Source organism: Carex rostrata, chromosome 4 (genome assembly GCF_964058835.1).
Source record: "Carex rostrata chromosome 4, lpCarRost1.2, whole genome shotgun sequence".
Taxonomy (NCBI): domain Eukaryota; kingdom Viridiplantae; phylum Streptophyta; class Magnoliopsida; order Poales; family Cyperaceae; genus Carex; species Carex rostrata.
In genome coordinates, this window is record NC_135921.1 from 6,206,793 (window position 1) to 6,227,366 (window position 20,574).

A 20,574-nucleotide genomic window follows, 5' to 3' on the forward strand; every position below is an offset into this window, starting at 1 on the left:
TAAACTATTTAAATTTTAAAAATAAAAATAAAAAATCTATAATACAAATCGATCCACATATTGCAAAAAAAGTATTATAATAGGTGGGGCCGTGGGGGTAGATGGGAAAATTGGTGCAAGTGAAATAGAAGAGAAGGGGCCAACTGGTCTTTTTTATAAAATAACAACAAAAGAATAGATACGTATTATTTACCAATTAATATTTTAATAATTTTCATGATATATCAATCATAATTATAATTTTTTTTAAATATAAAAAGGCATAATTGAATTTATCCATTAATTGTACTATAATATTAGAATAATTTAATATTTCGTCAAATATCATTTAATATAGACAGTTTCAAGTATTGAACTATTTGATAAATGATAACTTTTTAATCAATTTTCATCCATATTATATAAAAATAGTATATCTAATGTTTTAAAAGTTAAAAGTTTGAAATTACAGTTAGTTTTTATTATTGTCAACCCTATCAAATAAAATAAGTATATTATTGAAATTCAGAGAGCAATTCCGAATCTATGGCATCAACGGACAATTTCATTACAATGTCAATTTATTTGGTGCCGAGTATTTGGAATTGAAATTGGTTTTCAAAATTCAAATTTTCAGAAAAACAATCACATGGATTGCCTCCTTTGTGATATATTTTTATGAGCAAATAGAGAAAATAACATAAATCACATCTAACGGTTTTATTTTCATGTTTATGATGTAAATTTTGTTTTATTAACACTTTTAAAAATGAAGGCATGGTGGAGGCACAAAAAAATAAAGACATTTGAACTATCCTATATATATATTTTTTAAATATTTACTTTAAACATGTCTAGTTAAGTCGGTAGAAAATTAAAAAAAATTCAGAAACAATGATATTTTAATAAGACCTTTTTTTTTCAAATTAAAAGTTGAATTATTTGTCAAAATATTATTTGCATGAATAATTTAATTGAATTCAAAATGCTATTTGTAAATTAGTTATAAATCATATTCTTGAAATATTTGTGGAAGGTCGATACTTACACTGTGCCTTCTGCTAAAAAAAATGAGAATATTACAAATTTGAAAATGCTTCTTAATTATTTTTTTAATTCCATCACTTGTCTAAAAATTTAAGTGTAGTGAAAATAAAAAATGTTGTAAGCAATATTTTACAAATATTGTACGAATATCATTATCTAAGTATTTGCAAGTAACATATTGTATTAAATATAATTATTCTTGCAGAAAATTTTTTGACAAATAAAAATATCTGAATTTACTTTTATTTTTACATTGTGAGAAATAACATATTGAAAAAAAATATATAAAAAATAACATATAAAAAAATGTTGTAAGCAATTGTTGTCTTAAAAATGTTTTCTAGTGAGTATTATTATTCTAGTAATTAATAATTTAATATAGAATAATATTCCAAATTTACATAGATTTAAATATAGTACACAGATGACAGACCAGGACAACTACCTGGGCCTAAAAATATAAGTATTTGTTTGAAAATTATTTAGAGCTAGGATAATTTTTATTTCTTTTGAACATAAAGGATAACTCTTAAGATACATGGCAAAATTTTATTGACCTAACATCTGTTAATAGTTACAAAATGAAAAACCATCTGACCGTTAAAATTTGGTCTTGTTGGACTGTGGTTCAGTATATATATGGTTGAAGAAGGCAAAATCAGACTGTTTTTTTTTTTTTTGAGAAAAACTAATAGCAGCTATCAGCTAGAAAAAAAAATGTTAAAGACGAAACAACCTAAATCAAAACTCATGCTTCGACTCTGTTGTTTATGACTGTGCTCTTCCCCCCCCTGCAAAATCTGATCCACAAGTCTCCCTCTTCCTTGATCTTTGTACAAAGCAGCTCCACCAAAAGATCACTCGCTTTAAAAATTGTCTCGTTTCTCTGACATCAGTGTTGTAAAAAACGTCCGTTTAGGTCGATTAATCGGCCAATTAGTTGTTGGCGGTGATCAAACAGTTATAAAATTTTTCAACTAATCGACCGATTATTTTCAATTATGACCGATCATTCCCAATTAATAATCGCTTGATGGTACCCTGTCCATCCGACAACCACGTACCGTTATTTACAACACTGGTCATAACATCCACATTGTGCAAAGAAAGAACGACATCCACTTTTTTTTAGCCTTGCCTTTGAGATAGTTGACCCCCTTCATTGAGTTGTCCCATGTCTGTTGCTCATGATAAACTTTTTCAGTTGGATTATATTATAATTTGAGAATATGATCGTAAAGAAATCTAAGCTAAACACACATGTAAATTAGACAACTTATATTAAGCGTTGCTCTTTTCTCAGATGCCTACATTAATTGTAAATTTCTTTCCCCCATTATACAAAGTAAAAAAATCTAAGCTAAAGACACATGTTTAATTCCTTTTAAAACATATAAGCTTTTTTTGAGGGTTTGATCCTCTCTGGTGATATACAACCAAAACTGGAGAGCTACTTTAGATACGAGCGCCATATTTTTAGATCAGATTGTCTTGATATAACTGAGTTTTAATCATATATCAAGATGCAAAGAAGAAACTCCTTAATATTAATTTGTTTGTTGTTTCTTAAATTAATATATAACAGGGAATTTGCTTTTGTAGGCATAGAAAAAATGAACAAGAAAAATCACAACTTCTCCAACAAAACATATGCTGAGATCACTGGAGAGCTAATAAAAGTTACACAAAAAAAGAAATCGATTGTTTGAGATTTTGCTGATCTATTTCATGCACTAAACAAACTCGATTTTGGCCATCTTCGATAACCTTGGAAAGCTTGTCAGCTTATTCTTCAATTCTTTTCCATCAGCATCAGGTAAAGAATCAATCTCCTTTTCGCTGATAACCAGCTTCTCTAACATAGGTGCAGTGCTCAGGACAAATTTTGCAAATTTTAGAATCGACTTCGGATATAAAAAAGAATATATATTCACAATTTCAAGGCAGTTAAACAAGTTAGAATCTATTCCTTTCTCCTCCCAAAAAGATTGAGCAAGTGCTGATGGCGGGGCATTTTCGTGGTCAATGTCAAGCTGGGAAAAAAACATAAACATAATGGAAGATGAGATTGAATAGAAACATAAATTAATTGTAACAAACAAGCTAGTAGTGATAGGTTTGTTGGACGCACCTTTGAAGAAAGCACCTTCAATTTGGGAGCACATTTGAACAACCAAAAAGCAGCAGCAACCTCATTCGGGAAGTGTAAAGAAAAGTCGATACAAATTTCTGTCAATCGGTAGAGGGGTACCGGAAGCGCTTCTGCTATACGCCCTATGGCTAAATACTAACAAGTATAAAAAAATAGATTATCATTAATCTGGAGGCCAAATACAAGCTATAGAGAACTTAAAAGATGTGAATTAATCAGCTTTAAGAGAATTGATGGGAACCTTTTTCAAGTATGGTACTCTTACCTTTAAAAAAACTTTGTATAGTCCAAGTTTTTTAATCATAGAAAGGCTACCAAGAACTCGCAAAATGTTACTCTTATAATTCTTGCTTGGTAGACTGAAATTGTCATCATCTCCAAGATAACACTCTAGATTAATGTATGCAAAACACAAGTTTGGGGTTTCCAAACAGAGATCACAAAACTTCCCTATGATACTTAACCATTTGAGGTTTCGTGAACGGATAACAAGGCAATCATACTCGATAATGCCACATAGCTCCAATCTCTCAAGTAAAGGACAACTTGAAATGAGTCTTTCTACACTAATCCCTTCTAATTTAAACTTCAACAGCTTTAGGGTGCGAAGACACTTAAAGCCTATGAAAGATGGAAGAACATGCATGATGCAGCATTTTTCAACACGACCCCATTCTATATGAAGATTCTTGATTCCATTTCTGGACAAGATAAGCATCCATCGATTAAATGCCTCATTGCACACGTGCCTAATGACAAGTTTAAACTGTAGAATTCGACCGCGATGCAGTGACAATACTTGATCAACCAACCTAATTAGATTTGATCGTGAACTGTCTTCTATGAACACCAAATTCGGAATTGACATCCATGCATATTTCCATTTGGTTGATAGAAGGCTTGTCCTGACCGCCTCTTTAATTGGAAGTTTCATTAGAATTTCCTCTTTCATATTTCTGGGCAAATTGCTGATGTAATCTTGTTCTGAAACAAGATCAACACTATCCCTTCTAAGCTGACAGATGCTCATGGTGTGTAATCTTTTAGACCTGTAAAAAACATCGGTAAATTCTTTAGCAATGATTAGGAAATAGCAAAGGCATGAGATTGAAACTGGGTAAGTGGCATAGAATAGCATCATTTACTAAAGCAAGGAACAGGGCAGTTGATATAGGTACAACTAAATCTAACTAAATAACATAAGAAGATCAAATTTAAAAGTTAAATGTTTCTGAAAAAAAAAGTCACCCTGAATCAAGAAAAAATTTGAATTTTCTCCTCTCCTTTTAAAATAAAGAAAAAAAAGGGATCAAATTAGATTTACACGCATCTTGTGAAAAAATTAAATTTTAAACATGTCTTATTGTAAATCCCAATTCATTTGCGTATAACCAAAATTGTGTGCCGCCTGGTACCTGACAACACAAAATTTAGTTTGAAATACTGTTACTGATGGAAAAACACCAAAAAGGAAATCTAATTTAATTTCAGATGCAAACAATAATTAGTACCAGCCTGACAAACAAGAATCAACCTCTATCGAATTTAAGAAGGAAATATTACCTGATCAAAGAGAAGCTAAGAAGAAGGAATAATTTAGTACTATTTATTTATTTTTATTTTTTTAAATTTAGTACTATTTATATGGTGGCGGCCTCATATTTTTAACAATATTATTTTTGTGAGATAGAAAAAAGTATACATACTTTCAAGAAACGAAATAATGATATATATTACAAAATAGGTGGTGATTCTATTTTGAGTCTGAAATTACTAAATTAAACAATCACAAAACTAAATAAACCACAAATTGGGATCGTGCTATTTTGAGAGCAACAATTAGAATATTATTGAGCATAAAGAGGAAAATTTTCTCTTTATATCCAATCTATCATTTTTAATTTAGTAGCTCTTAATTATGGTTGAAACTTAATTAAGCTTCAAATATATAAAAAGAAAATTTTAAATGTTATTGAAAGAAAATGAAAAAAGGACTTACCTTATTGTCTTTTTTTTATTTATTTTGTATATGGGGTCATTGTTATTTTGAGAGTCGAAAACTCAAAATAATAGAATTCTATATAGTGATATCTTTTTCCAATTGAAATTTAAATTTAGGTGGCTCTCTAAATGGATGATGACGTGGATTCAAACTCAGCTGAGATTTTTTGTGGATATTTATAAGATTGAGAGACTTAAACTCAACTTCATTAAAAAATAAAAATCTGAGCCATTATATTAGTTTCAAAGCATGCCATAAAAAAAAGGATCAAAACCATTGTGTATTTAGCATGATATTGGAGATGAAGTTAACTGCTAAATTGCTGAAGTATACATGAGTTATATATAAGCCTTTTGAAACAACTATTTTTTTTTTTTTTAGGAAAAATAAGGATTTTAGTCCTTCATTGTTTTTTATTGATAATTTAAAAAGGTTTTAGGTCTTGAATTGAAACCTATAATAAAAGTTACAAGAGTAGGGTTAAAATGCACCATTGGTTTTGTGCCCCAATCATACCCCACGTCTCTATTTTCGTTTATAAAGTTCAAATAGTCAATTCGAACCGCTCAACATGATATACATATTAAAATGTGCTTAGAGACCAAATTTGATATTTTTTGAATTTTTTTTACTATTTTTTTAGATAGGTACAAAATCACTGTTTTTGGATAGTCCAGATGCAGTGATTTTGTACCAATCTAAAAAAATAGTAAAAAAATCTAAAAAATATAAAATTTGGTCTCTAAGCACATTTTAATATGTATATCATGTTGAGCAGTTCAGATCGACTGTTTGAACTTTGTAAACAGAGATAGAGACGTGGGGTATGGTTGAGACATAAAACAAATGGTGCATTGAAAACAAATAGGTTCAATGTAAATTGAACCATTGAAAATAAAAACAAACAAACACATAAACACAAGAGAATGATTGAAATGTTAAAATAAAACTCTGATAGACTAACTATTGCACTGTAGCGAACTCCATTGGTCTATAACCTCCTTCACCACACCAGATATAAAAGTTCTTACACATCTTTCCCTCCAGCATATAAACATCGCCATTAAAATCACTTCTTTGGATTTAACACCCCCCTCCTTCCCAACTATCCACTTGTGTGCTTGTGTCTCTTGAAAGGTTCTCTTCCAGCTTCTTGGTAGAGAAAAGCAAATTACTAAACCGACATTCAGAAAACATATGTGTTACATTTTCATTTGCCATTCGGCACAGAAAACACATGCTTGGCAAATTCCAGCCTCTTTTTGCCAAATTGTCAGCTGTTAAGGTCTTGTCATAGAAAGCCAACCATGCAAAAACCTTAATCCTAGGAGGTACATTCGTCTTCCAAATCTTGTGAATATATACCCTGATTCTAGGTTGATCCTTCATACCCTCATAGGCTAATTTGATAGAGAACATTTTTTGACGACTCTTTTTGCCAGATAACATTATCCTGGCCCATTGCTAGAGGGGGTTGAGCTCTTAAAATTCCTTGAAATTTGGTGCATTGAAGTCTTCCTTGCATGGAACCCATTATTAAGGTAAAGTCTGAGAATTACTCAGATGGATTTTGGATTTGAATCGCCTGTTGGACTGAAACTGCTATTTAATTCATATTGACTTAACCTTTTCTTTTTTATCTCATTATTTTAAATTTGACAATTTTACAATCGGTTCCACCACTCCTGAGTGAGAACCATATACAAAATTTTAATTATGGTATATAATCTTCCTTCTTTGAATACATCAGCACTTAGCAACTGGAACACACCTATTATAACTTCAAAATTGATTGCATAATTGTGTTATTGATAAAATCCATTGAACTTACAATGTACAAGTGAGTTGTATTATATAATTACAAGGTTATTAGCCGTTGTGATTTTTCCAAAAAGAGAAGAAGTAGCGAATAGGAAGCTTTCTGTATATTTTGGTGATAAGTGGAGAAGGAATGACCACGTCCTCTTTATGCTTCATATCTCCAAATATTGGGATTTCCACCATGTGTATCATGCTAATTAACAATCTCCACAACAACTAAAAATTCTTTGGTTTAAATTTCCATGAAAACAATATGAATGTGTGAAATAAAGAAAATGCAAAGGAAAGGATTACCATGGACCATACCACTATTAAGTGACTTCTTATTTGACTCACTGCCTGGCCATGTTGTTCAAGAATTTTTGTGTTCCCATGGTGACAGTAATTCACCAGTAAATATTGAAGTTACTATAAGAAAACACATCTTAGAATTGTGAGTTGAGCGCAGTGATGCAAGCCCTGTCTCTTTAAAGAGAGATATATGTTTAAAAATATTTCAATACCACTGGAGATGTAAAAAAAAACATTACTTCTCCAACAAAACATATGTCAATACCACTGGAGTTCTAATAAAGGTTGTACAAAACATATTTCAATACCACTGGAGCCCTAACAGAAGCCATACAAAATAAACTAGATTGTTTGAAATCTTGCTGAACTATTCCATGCACTAAAAAAGTACCATACTAGCTCTCTTTTATATCATAGGAAATCACTCCACAGACAATTTCAGCCATCTTTGATGACCTTGGAAAACTCGCCAGCTTCTTCAAGAATGCTACGTTATCCTTTAAATCATCAATGTAGCTTCGTTCTCTTATAACCAGCTTCTCTAACACAGGCGCAGTGCTCAGAACAAATTTTGCAACTTCTAGAATTGACTCAGGATATACAGAGAAATGTATATCCACAATTGCAAGGCAGTTAAACAAGTCAGATTCTATTCCTTTCTCCTCCCAAATATATTGAGCAAGGGATGGAGAGTCATGCTCCTCTTTGTCAAGCTGGGAAAAAATGATGAACACAATGAAAGATGAGATTGAATACAAAGATAAATTAATTGCTGCAAACAAGATAGTAATGGATAGCCAATTAGTGATAAGTTTGTTGGACTTACTGTTAAAGAAAGCACCTCTAAGTTAGGGGCACTTTTGAACAAACAAGAAGCAGCTGCAAGCCTGCAACCTCTTTCTTGGATTGCCAACAAAGGTCGATATGCAGCTCTGTCAATTCGTAGAAGGGTACGGGGAGCACTTCTGGTATGGGACCCATCGCTAAGTACTAAAACAAGTCAAAGAATAGATTGTCATTAAATATTACGCCAAATATAAGCTATAGAGAACATAAAAAGTAATTGTAATTGTAATTGATGGAAACTTTTCTCAAGTATGGATATCTTACCGTAATAAAATCATTGCATAGTTGAAGTTCATCAATCTCAGAAAGGCTACCAAGAACTCGCAAAATATTACTCTTACAATCCTCGCTTGGCAGACGGAAGTTCCGATAATATCCAAGATAGCAATCAAGATTTATTTTGGCAAAAAGCAACTTGGGGGTTTCCAAACAGAGATCACCAAACTCCCCTGTAATACTCAGCCATATGAGGTTCGGTGGATGGATTACGAGGCAACCAAACTCAACAATGTTACCCAACTCCAAGCACTCAAGTAAAGGACACCTTGAAATGAGTCTTGCTACAGTAATCCCAGTTAAATTCAACTTCAACAGCCTTAGGCTGCGAAGAAACTTAAAGCCTACGAAAGTTGGAGGAACATTTATGTTGCTACCAGATATATGCACATGTTCCAATGCAAGACAAGAGAAGAAAATGGAAGGAAACATGCATTCTTCACCAGATTCCAATTCTATATAAAGATCCTTTATTCCATTTCGGGACAGGATCAACATCCATCTACCAATTTCCTTTTTGTACGCATGCCTACTGACAAGTTTAAATTGTAGAATTGGACCACTATGGAGTAATAACACTAGGTCAACAAGCTTAATTAGTTCTGACTGTGCACAGTCTTCTATGAACACCAAATTTGGAATTGACATCCAAGCATTTTTCCATTTGGTTGAGAGAAGGCTCATCCTGACCACCTCTTTAATTGGAAGTTTCATAAGAACTTCCTCTTTTACATTTGTGGGCAAGTTGCTGATATAATCTCGTTCGAAATCGAGATGAGCAGTACCCATTTGGGGCTGAAAAATGCTCATGGTGTATGATCTTTCAGACCTGTAAAAAGCATTGGTAAGTTTTTTAGCAATTATTAGAAAATAGCAGAAGTACAAGATTGAAACAGGGCAAGTGGCATGGAATGGCTCTCTATGGTTAATTTGCCCTCCATGGTTTGTAGGAAAATTCCAACAATACCTCCGACCTGAATAGCTATTTTCTTTTGAAATTTTACAAGTCATTTACAGCTTAGATAGTTATTTTCAGAAAAATTTAAAAAGAGTAAAAGGGGAAAGTGGACATTAAATTTTGCCAATTCGCATATTAAGATTACCAACAGGAGAAACAATTACAAAATAAATAAAAGATTTGTCAATGAGGATACTTTTCTTTCTGTAGTCCATAAAAAAAATATAGAATAAAAGGTTAATTTCATTTCATTATAGTCTATATTGGAGAAAACTCAGAAAAGGAACTGACTATGGAACTGGTTGACATGTTCTCCAGTTCCCTAGTCAGTTCCTTTTCTATAATGTGTAATTACGATAAACCATGTCAAGTGCTGTTATCTTAGTTAACTAGACTTAATAAATGTGTATTTGATCTTAAATTATTTTAATCAATTATTATGTCAATTATTTCACATTTAATATGTTATTATTTCAATTAATTATTGTGTTACGTACGTTGGATGTAATAATGTTCCTAATGTATTTTGTTTCAATACCTTATGTATTTTATATGTTAAGTGCGTCCAATGCATTGGATAATTTTAGGTATGTTGGGTAAGTATATAATGTAAATTATGTTAAAACTATAATAATCCAGATATATCAAGTAATATTTATTTAGTTGTAATTACACATTATAGATTTGCAACCGGACATACAAAGATAAGGCATTCAGTAGCATCCAGTCACAGAAAGAACTCAACCGACAACCCCTAATACAATCACAGAGAGTTTAGAAGCAACAAAAAAGGAATACCAGAAATAGGTTCAAGAGTCCTGAAGAAAGCTGATCGGTGTTGAAGGAGCGGCTAGGGATTTGTGTGCATCTGTCGTCTCCAGCTTCATCTCCCAAACATCCTTTAAACTCACATGTACTCACTGGTAACAAAGGTTGAACAGTGAAGGGATAAGGGCTAATTTATATTTTGAATAATTCTCAAGCAGTGTGAGCTAGGGCTGTAAATGAGCCGAGTTTGAGCGAGTTACCCCCAACTCGAACTCGGCTCGTTTAATAAACGAGCGAGCCAACTCGAGTTGAGATGGTAATAACGAGTTGTAGAGCCAACTCGAACTCGGCTCGTTATCAACTCGAGTTGGCTCACAACTCGTTTATAACTCGTTTAACCAGTGATAGTATTACAACACAAGTTCAAACTCAGCTCGTTATCAACTCGAGTTGGCTCACAACTCGTTTATAACTCATTTAACCAATGATAGTATTACAACACAAGTTCAAACATATTTTGCACGAATCTCAAAGCACAAATAACAGTCTAGAGATTCGGGTTTTATTATTTTGGAATTTATTGTGACCAATAATTTGCAACTCGAGTTATAAATGAGCGAGTTGGGGCCAACTCGAACTCGGCTCATTTATTAAACGAGTTGGCCAACTCGAGTTGTAAATGAGCTGAGCTGTAAATGAGCCGAGTTAAACGAGCTGTAAATGAGCGAGTTGCGAGCGAGTTACGAGTTCGACCTTTTTTGCCCAGCCCTAGTGTGAGCGAGGTTTGAGAGAGTATTATAGAAAAGAGTAAAGGTTGAGTCAGAGAGGGGAATTCGTATCCTCTGAGATATCTCAAACTTTGCTCGACATTATGAAAAATCCCAACCGTTTAAATACGTTCTACACGAATCTCAAAGCACACATAATACTGACCCCTACATCACTCCCGAATAGGCATCGGACACGTCGGTCACGCAAAAGTTGAGATATCTCAGAGGATACCCACTCAGGAGAGGGAGTCACTGCTGTGTGTTTTGATAGATCTGGACCGTCCGATGAATATCAGCACTAATATTTAAGGATCCTTGCGTTATAGGGGTGAATCAAATTAACTCTTTTAAAATTAAACGGCCGAGATGCATTAATTCAAAAGATGATTTTTTTTTAGTTAATGCAGAAGATGCTGATTCAGTAGGACCTTAGGTAGTAGCCTTAGCCTTAGGTCAGTTAAATGACAACTCATGGAGGTAAAGAGAGAGGGAGGGAAGTGACATCCTACGGAAGTACGGAGTAGGGAAGCAAGTCGGAAGATAGGTAAAATCGGCGAGAAGAAAGAAAAAGCCGAAATTTGTTTAGTTACCGGTTCAATAATTTAAAATTTAACAATAACTATCACTTAAAAATTAAAATACCCTCCACTCAAAATACTTACATACTTGATAAAATAAACACATTTGAGAATATACGTAATATTATTCTTTTGCAATTAAAAAGGAACTTGCACTTGATATAAAGAAGATTTTCTTTTTCCTTTTTGTAATATATAAAAATTAACCACTTACTTGTAAAGATCTTTAACATCAGCAATTTAAGTTGTATTTGGTTAACTTAATTATCTTTCTTCTAGTCCTTTCTTTTATTTTATTTATTATTAAATTATTTTAAAAAATGTATTGATCAATATACTCTTTTATTAAAAATGGAGGTGTCCAATCTATTCCAAGGATGATTGTACAAGAGAGAACATAAAATCTTCATTTCCTTCCTTCCATCCCTCCAGTGCTATTCACTAGTAAATGATTGTTGTTGTTATTGGATATGTTTAACTGAGAAATCGTTGAACCATTAAAAATAAAAATCCAATATAATTAACAGATTTATTTTAGTTTTTTTATTATGTTGTTTTTTTTTAAAACTTGGTAGTAGCTACCAAGGTTATATTCTTTACTTTTGAACTTTTTTTAGTTAGTTATAAACCATAAATTACGGCAAATTAAAAATTTATATAATACATAAATAAAGATGAATAATTTAAATCCAAAAAAATCGCACCTAAATTAAAATTCTCAAAAGACTCGAAACCTTAAATTCAATTGAAAATTAAATTTCAATAATAAATAAATAAAATTGGTCATGATAAAAAAAAAAAAACCCGAACATATTATGTTTGAAGCTACATTCCAACGCTTGGGAATTTTAATTCGACTGAATGGAATGAATGAAACAAATTCTTATTTAGAAGGGTTTGAATGGCCACAGGGAAGGCCACATGGCCCTTAGCTCACCATTCTTTCCCTCTCTCTCTCTCTCAAACGGACCCCACTACCCATTTAATCCTTTGCTCTCCTCTCCCGATCACTTCCAACCGGACCCCACTTAATCTTCTCTCTCTCTCACACACTTACAGATGACCCCACCCTACCTCTTATCCTTTCTTTTCCTTCCTCGAGAAGGAAAGCGCCTCTTCAGTTTAGTTTTGAATCAGGCTCTAGAGCTCTGCCGTACGACAGATCCATCTCTCTCTCTACCTGTCTACCGTGCGAGGGCAGCAATTTCGCGCACGTCGCTCAACCAGTTCGGTACCCGCTTCTCATCTCTCTCCTCCTGTCCTGTCAAGTTAACACCTACCATGCCGAATTCAGCGACTTTCGCCGAGCCTACGCCATCTACGTTGGGGAACCAAATTCTCTGCTCTTTCTGCTATCTTCTCTCTCCTCTCTCTTTCAGTCTCACGATCTCATCCTCTCTTGAAGGGAGAGAAATAGAAAGCAGAGATCTGCTATTCTTCTTAGAATAGCAGCAGTACCCTACCGTTGCACAACCGTCCCACCTATCGAGTCACTTCGTCTCTCTCTCTTGTCAGAGGGACTCGAATGAAACAAAAATGTAAAAAGTAAAATAAGTCTCGTGGGCCGAGGTAGGACTGGTAAAAAAAACCAATGGCTCGTGGTCTGCTTGGTATTCGTCCGTGACTCGATCGGTAACAACTCGTTTGTTGGTAGATCGAGTTAAAATTAGTCACTACTTAGTCTTGAGCAGGAATTTTAACTCGGAATCTAAAATTCAAATTTGTTTGTTCAGCTTGATTCATAAACAAGTTGATTACAAGTGAGACCTAACTCGCTCATTAGCAGCTCGTTGTCACCCTAGGCGAGCTATTAAGCCTCTGGCTTGACTGAATGTTAAGCTGAAATTAAATTTTCATTTAATAAAAAAAGAAATAATAAATGATAACAGACTGCTTCGGACTAGGCCGATTTTCTTTTAAATATCAAACATTAAATAAAAAATAATACGAATGCTCAAATATTCTTAATTTTTTAAAAAATAAAGAATAATGTTGCTGGGAAAATTTGTGCTAAAAAAGTTGGAAATTTTGTAAAAAAAAATATACCTCGAATGGTAACTATAATTCGATTTTGGTAATTTGTCTTGAACAGCATTCTACATCTATTTACCATATCATTCTTATTGGATTTCATGATATATAATAGAATGTCAAATTGTCAGCGTGTGCATGTTAAATATGATGTTAATTTGCTTCTTCATCTCTCCACACGGTATATCGATTTTTTTTTTTTTAAAATAGAATTTCTTTTAATTTTTTCAATGAAACAACCTTCTCAGTGTGGAAATTAGAAAACTAGCCTTCATTAATTCTAGGGATCGGTGTAGCAAGAAAAACACAACCTACACCGATCCTAGGGATCAGTGGAGTCAGTTTTACACCCCAACAAATCATACTGTACTGTTTCAGGCATAAATCACCTGTTTCAATCATAGTTTCTGACAAAAACAGCCAGTTTCGGCCTATTCAGAACTGGACTGTTTCCAATTCAATGGTTTCTGACAGAACCTTTACTATTTCAGGCAAAAATCACCTGTTTCGGTCCCAGTTTTTGGTAAAAACAGCTTGTTTCAGCTTTTTGTGTAGCATGTTGTGACGGGTGCAAAACTAAATCCACCGATCCCTAAGATTGGAGTAGGTTGTGTTTTTCTTGCTACACCGATTCCTAGGATTGGTGGAGGCTAGTTTTTTAATTTTCACACAAAGAAGACTTGTTCCGTTGAAATAATTAAAATGAATTCTATTTAAAAAAAAAAAAAAAAATCCCAGCATATCCGTTGTCATATACATTTTTCTATTATTTTGACTTAAATACCGTGCCTCAAATTTCTCATTCTGTCTGAGGTGTTTAAGCTCACCATTTGTTTCGGTGAGCTTGACTTCAAAATTTATTGAAATAATTTTAAGCAACAAATCCATACCATTGAAAATTTGAAACCAACTCGCTTCATGAGTGATATATTTATATGTAGCATTTATAATTTTTCAAATTAATTTAGTTTAAAATCAAGTGGCTAATAAAAGAGAGTTTACAAGTAAATTTCAATATATTTATTTTTTTTATTTTTTTTACCATTGACTTTATGCTAAATTAACTCAAAAATTTATAAATTTAACATCTAAACATATAATTCGCAAAGTATGTCAGTACCTTCAGATCCTATGCTTGTATGTAAGGTGGTCCCTTGGTGTCAGAAAGACAATCAAGTGCCATTGATTCAATATAATTAGTTACTACTCATAAAGTACATAAATTACTCAACAGATAGAAGTGTAAGTGGACACCATTCATACATCATTCTTCATCATCGCTGATTCCCTGGACAAAAACGATTTTAGCCTTCTTTGATAACATAGGGAAGAACTCAAGCATCTCAAAAATTTCCCTGGCATCCTCTAAGTCAACGACATTGAATTTCTTTAAAAGAGGTGCAGTGCTTAGCACAAGTTTTGCAAAATTTAGCATCGACTTGGAGCATTTTAAGGACAACTCAGTGTCGTGTGCAAACATAATGTCCACAACCTTAAGGCACTTAAACAAGCAGTCTCGGTTTGCATTTGATTCCCACAAAGCTTGAACATGCAGTTGATCCTTAGAGTCCCGAAACTGAAAATTGAAAAGAAAAAAAAAACCCTGTCAGTGGTATCATTAGGCAGTATGACAGGTAGAAAGATTTCAACTTATTTGCTGGTAACATATGATTACGTTGATCCAATTCGAGCACCAACTTTTTGTAGATTGGTACTGGTCAATGTATACAGAGGAGATATTGAGGTTTATTTTTTGAAAAAGTACAAGGGGTGATTACTAGAAAGTGAAAATTTCCTGTATGCCCATTCAAACTTTCAAAATAGTCAATTTCCCCATGAATCCATCATAATATCCAATATCCCCGTATAGACCCTCATTTTTTCTCAAAAAAAAAACTTAACTTTCTTTCTTCTATCCCCTTTCATTTATTTTATCTTCTATTAAATTATTTTAAATTTTTTATTGACCAATATACCCTTTTATTAAAATGGAGGTGTCCATTAAATTTCTTACAATTATTGAAAAAGTGCTAAAACATAAAACACTCATCTTCTTTCTTTCCAGTTCTATTTGCGTCAAATACTCATCAGCTTCTTTCCTTCTATTCTATTCACCCCACCTCTCTCTTCCTTCTTACTGCTAAACTAAGTCCTTGTTTATGCACAAAATAAAAAGTGAGAAGCAACAGAAAAAAAAAAAAATCAAAAGAACCAATAAATTGAAAACAAAAGAGCTCCATATTGGTACATGACCTCCCTGCTACTCTATTTTTACCAGTTGTTGGCCTCATGAGTTTCCCCAATCCTACTGGCTGCTGCTGCTGAACCCTATAGTAATTTTTTAGATATTACATTAGTATTTGGTAAATTCTAATTAAATCCAGATTGGTTTTACTTGGTACATCTGCAAATTTAATTTCCAATGTGAAGTGTATTTTTTTTCATCCCAACTGTTACAAGAGTGATAACTCTTATAGGTTTCAGGCATGGTGGTGTTTGGGTTTAGGATTGACCCTTCCACAATCTGTCCCCGTTGCTCTCTCTCTCTCTCTCTCTCCTTCGATTTGTTGGCACTAACTATTTATTCCCTTATGCACTCATCTATCTCACTATTCCTCATTTGTTTCTCTTCATCATGAATCATCTCCTGATTTTGATAGAGATAGCTGTTGAGCAAGCTTCTCTTAAGAACACATTTTGTTTGCTTCGTAAACTTAGTATGAGGTCATCCTATTCTTAAAAGAGAAGAGGAAAGAAGGGGAGAAGAAGACAACTCTATTTCAAATTAAGGGCACATTGCTCAATTCAATTTTTAAAATAATTAATTAAAAGGTTAAATAATTAAAAGGTGATAGAAGAAAGAAATTCAAGTTTATATGGGGATATTGGATATTATGATGTATTAATGGGGAAATTGGCTATTTTGAAAGTTTGGATGGGTACACCGGAAATTTTCCCTATTAGAAAATATGTAGCAATGTTAACTAAAATCCAACACATCAATATGATTTTTTTAGAAAAAGAATGAGGCTTAGTTGACCCACATTCTTGCCTAATAATCGGTAGCTTTGCCATCTTTCTGGTTTCCATGCCTACGGTATTACTTGAAAGGATTTGCAATTTAATTGAGCATTCACCTTTGCCCAAAAACTTAAAAGTAATATAAAAAGTAAATAAAAATTAATTAAATCATAATATAAAATGTAGAGAAGTAGTGGACCTCTATACGGAGTACTTTTAAGTTCGGTGCATTTTGAAACAAGCAAAGAGCAGTTGCAATCTCATCCGGGTAAATACCTAGTTGCACATAAGTATCTGTCAAATGATTGAAGTGCGTAAGATTCTCTGGAATAGGTCCCATGGCAAGGTACTTGCAAAAAAAAAGTAATAGAAATCAGAAACATTTAGCCAAAAAATAAGATCATAGTATTACATTATCAGACAATTTTGTACCGGTCGGATCTGTCAACACTACGGCACCACGTGTACATAGTAGAATGTATTCGACTCATAGTAGTTGGTTCTATCGCCCTTTTTTTTCTTTTGCTAGTTTGAGGCTTAATTAACTAGAACACTACAGTACAAAAGTTCAAATTTAAGCCGTATTAGTGGTATTTTGAGGACAGGTATGCTAACATCATAGCAAAAAAAAAATTTAAGCATAAATTAATCTTACGTCAAGGAATCCACCGCATATTTTTAGTTTTCTAATGTTCGAAACGCGACCAATAGATCGTATAATGTTGCTTTCCTTTCCATCTTTTGCCACACTTAACTTCTGATAATCTTCATTACCAGCTACGAGACGAATGCTTGCAAAGGTCAATTTTGGAGTTTCTAAACAGAGATCGTGAAATTCACCACGAATATCCAAATATCTGAGGTTTGGTGCACTGATATTGAGGCAACCTGGCTGGATAAAGCAGTGCAGAAACAAGTGATCTAGTAAAGGGCAACTCGAGACCAATTTCTCTATAGCAAACCCTGACAAATCAAAATTAGATAGGCGAAGATACCGTAACAGATTAAAGCCATTGAAAAACCGAGGAACATTGATAATGCAACCTGACAGGCGCACAACTTTCAATGCAATGCAAGAGAAGAAGCGGGAAGGAATCTCGCATTTCTTATCACCTTTAAATACTAGATCAATATTCTCAATTCCATTTGTAGACAAGACAAGCATCCAGCGACTGATGGCCAAATTGCATGCATGCTGACTGCAAAGCTTGAATTTTCGAATCTGACCCTGATGAACCAATAATACCATGTCGACCAAGTTAATAAACCTAGACTCTGTAGATTTTTCTGTAAAAACCAAATTTGGAAGTGTGGTCCATGAATCCTTCCACTTGCTCGAGAGGATGCTTGTTCTGACCGCTTCTTTGATTGAAAGTTTCACTAGAATTTTCTGTTTTAAATCAGCCGGCAAGTTGCTGATATAATCATGATTCAAATCAATATCAGCTCTGCTCTTTTGGGGCTGAGGTCTATCCATTGATAATTTGAAGTGAATTTCAACCTGCAAGCAGCACTAGGAACTTATTATATGGTTATTAAGAACAGAAAGCATATCACTGAATCTAGATAAGTAGTAAGTATAGCCTAGCAATAGTTAATGAGTAAAATGAATTCCAGATTAGAATGCATCATCTCACTAAACAAAACAACTCTTATAATATAAGGGTATTACAGCATGTACACCCAACTTTTATAAAACATCTATCTTATGTTACATATTTAGAACATATTATTCAATTTAAAATATAAACATTGTAGATGAGTCCATAATTATTAAAAAAGATAAATTTGTAGAATTACCCATAATTTAATAGTCAAAGGCTCAGATTATTAGTGCATAGAAGAAGACAATAAAGAAAAGGCTACATGCAAAGAAAACCACATGAATAAAAGAAACTATTCAATAACACTAAAACCTCAACTCTAGAAATGCCCACATCAAGTGATCTGACACCTAGTCCCACGATGCTGCTAATCAAATAATTCTATTACCACCATTAGTTTATATGCTTTCAACAGTAAATATAAGAAGAGTTGGTGATTTTCTTTATTCCTTCTTTTTGCTTGGTTTTGGGGGATGAGGGTTTGAATTTTAAAATTGTTCTTCGACACATTGCACCCTCTATCTATTAAATCAAAGAATGCTGAGGCCAAACATCTAAATCCAGCCACAAAACTCTAACAAGGCGTTGTAATCATCTACCCCTAATCAAATAAATTTTAACCTAAGCAAAATTTGGGATCCAGAAGTTCTCGTCACTGAAAAAACTCGGTTTATGTATCTAATAACCTAACAAAAAAAGGTAATACTGAACATTAGTGCGACACAAGCCTTAACACCTAAAAAGGTAATACTGAGGTATGAACATGAGAGAGGAGAATTTTTTATTGGTAGAAATTATCAGAAAACAAGAGAGAAACAGATAGAGTGTAGAAGGTGTAATATTGGTAGTAATAGCGGGATTTTAAAATCCGGTTCAAAAGTTTGGAGCTCATTTTCCAATTCTAGTCCAAACAAACTTTTTTTTTTTTTTTCCAATTTTTTGTGACAGCCACAGTTCAAAAAATTGTAAAAAAAAAAAACAGGTTCTTTGATTTAAGTCTGTAATCCCGCTATTACTATCAATATTACACCTTTTACACTCTTTCTGTTTCTCTCTCTTATTTTCTGATCATTTCTACCAATAAAAAATTATCGAGAGAGAGAGCAAGCATTTACCGAAAAGAAGTGAAGGCGAGGGGAGCTAGGCAGAGAATTTGACGGAGTGGCAGTGGAGAAGAGGAAAGATTTAGGGTTTCATCAATTTCCATTTAGTGGTGCCATTACCACAGTCCACGGGCACTGTTTGTTGGATTCGGATCCCCTAAAGTAAACAAACTTTTGGTTTTGGATCGTAACCGTTCGATTCGAATTCATTGCTTGAGATTATTTCGGGATTTGGATTCGTTGCTCGGAATGTATACACTCCACTCGGATAAATTATCGCAGATTTGAATCGAACAATCCACATCTAAAATTCAAAAATTATGTTACTTCACTGCATCTGTATTCCTGTTTGGGAGGGAAGCGGAGTAGGAACTAGAAGCACAATTTCATCAGATTTCAATATTTTTAGCAATAGCAATTTTTCCTTTGTAAAAGTAAAAATTTTAGATATAGAAATGAGAATATTCATTTTTGAATTTTTAAACTAAAAAATAAAGTTTCCACTCAATTATTTTTTGTGGGAAATAAAATTGACTACCAAACAGGTGATGGGAAAAAATTTCACGGGTCCATTTTCGGCCTAAGAAAACCTGTGGGCCTTGTTGGGCTCGGCAGGAAATAGTGAAAAATACAGGAAAAAATGAAATTTGAAATAGGCGATATTTTAGTTATATTTCATTAAAATAAAAAAGTAAAACAGTAAAAGGTTGAAAAAGTATTGATAGATGAGTTAATTTTATTTATTAAAAATGTTATTTTTTTCTATTCCATCATTCTAATTTTGAATAGAGATGATCATAAAGAAATAAATAAGGGGTACTTATAAATAACATAGGTTTGATGGTAAACAATTCAAACTCAATTTCACCTTTTTTTCTAAATTTCCATAATTTTACTCAATTTTTTTCTTGCTCGACTGAAATAAAACATATACCCCCACTCTATTCACTTTTTTCTTTCCAGACTGACAGACCCGGAAAAAATTGGACCTATCGAGCCCTTAAATTAGAATAGGTAAATGTATACAGTGTTGTAAATAATGGTATGCGCTTGTTGGACAAATAAGATACTGCCAAATAATTAATAAAAAATAATTGAGAATAATCAACTATAATTGAAAATAATTAATCAATTAGTAGAAAAAGTACGTGACTTGTCACGCCAACCACTAAATGGGCGATTAATCGGCCCTAAACAGACCTTTTTTTCCCACACTGGTATATAATCTCCGATCCCCGCCAACCCTATGTATCTAATATGCACCCTAAACCCTGTTCTTTTAACGATCCAAATGCACTAAATTATGGTCAGGTGTGTTTCGATCGGT

The 20,574-nt window shown here is 33.2% G+C and overlaps 3 protein-coding genes across 3 annotated transcripts; all 3 read right to left on the minus strand.

Annotated features, from left to right (window-relative positions):
- Positions 1–2,759: 2,759 nt before the first annotated feature.
- Positions 2,760–4,319, minus strand: LOC144553197 (F-box/FBD/LRR-repeat protein At1g13570-like). Its single transcript, XM_078301296.1, has 3 exons — positions 3,444–4,319; positions 3,158–3,313; positions 2,760–3,059 (listed from the first exon to the last, which is right to left on the minus strand). Exons 1-3 carry the CDS (start codon positions 4,317–4,319, stop codon positions 2,760–2,762), a joined length of 1,332 nt encoding a protein of 443 aa, XP_078157422.1.
- Positions 4,320–7,520: 3,201 nt separating this feature from the next.
- Positions 7,521–9,238, minus strand: LOC144552980 (F-box/FBD/LRR-repeat protein At1g13570-like). The gene is made up of 3 exons (XM_078301038.1): positions 8,403–9,238; positions 8,119–8,282; positions 7,521–8,005 (listed from the first exon to the last, which is right to left on the minus strand). The coding sequence occupies exons 1-2, from the start codon at positions 9,222–9,224 to the stop codon at positions 8,136–8,138; spliced, it is 969 nt and encodes a 322-aa protein (XP_078157164.1). The 5' UTR covers positions 9,225–9,238; the 3' UTR covers positions 7,521–8,005; positions 8,119–8,135.
- A 5,344-nt stretch (positions 9,239–14,582) lies between these two features.
- LOC144552392 (F-box/FBD/LRR-repeat protein At1g13570-like) lies at positions 14,583–19,368 on the minus strand. Its single transcript, XM_078300400.1, has 4 exons — positions 19,260–19,368; positions 17,196–18,041; positions 16,740–16,889; positions 14,583–15,095 (listed from the first exon to the last, which is right to left on the minus strand). Exons 2-4 carry the CDS (start codon positions 18,015–18,017, stop codon positions 14,784–14,786), a joined length of 1,284 nt encoding a protein of 427 aa, XP_078156526.1. The 5' UTR covers positions 18,018–18,041; positions 19,260–19,368; the 3' UTR covers positions 14,583–14,783.
- Between the last annotated feature and the right edge of the window lie 1,206 nt (positions 19,369–20,574).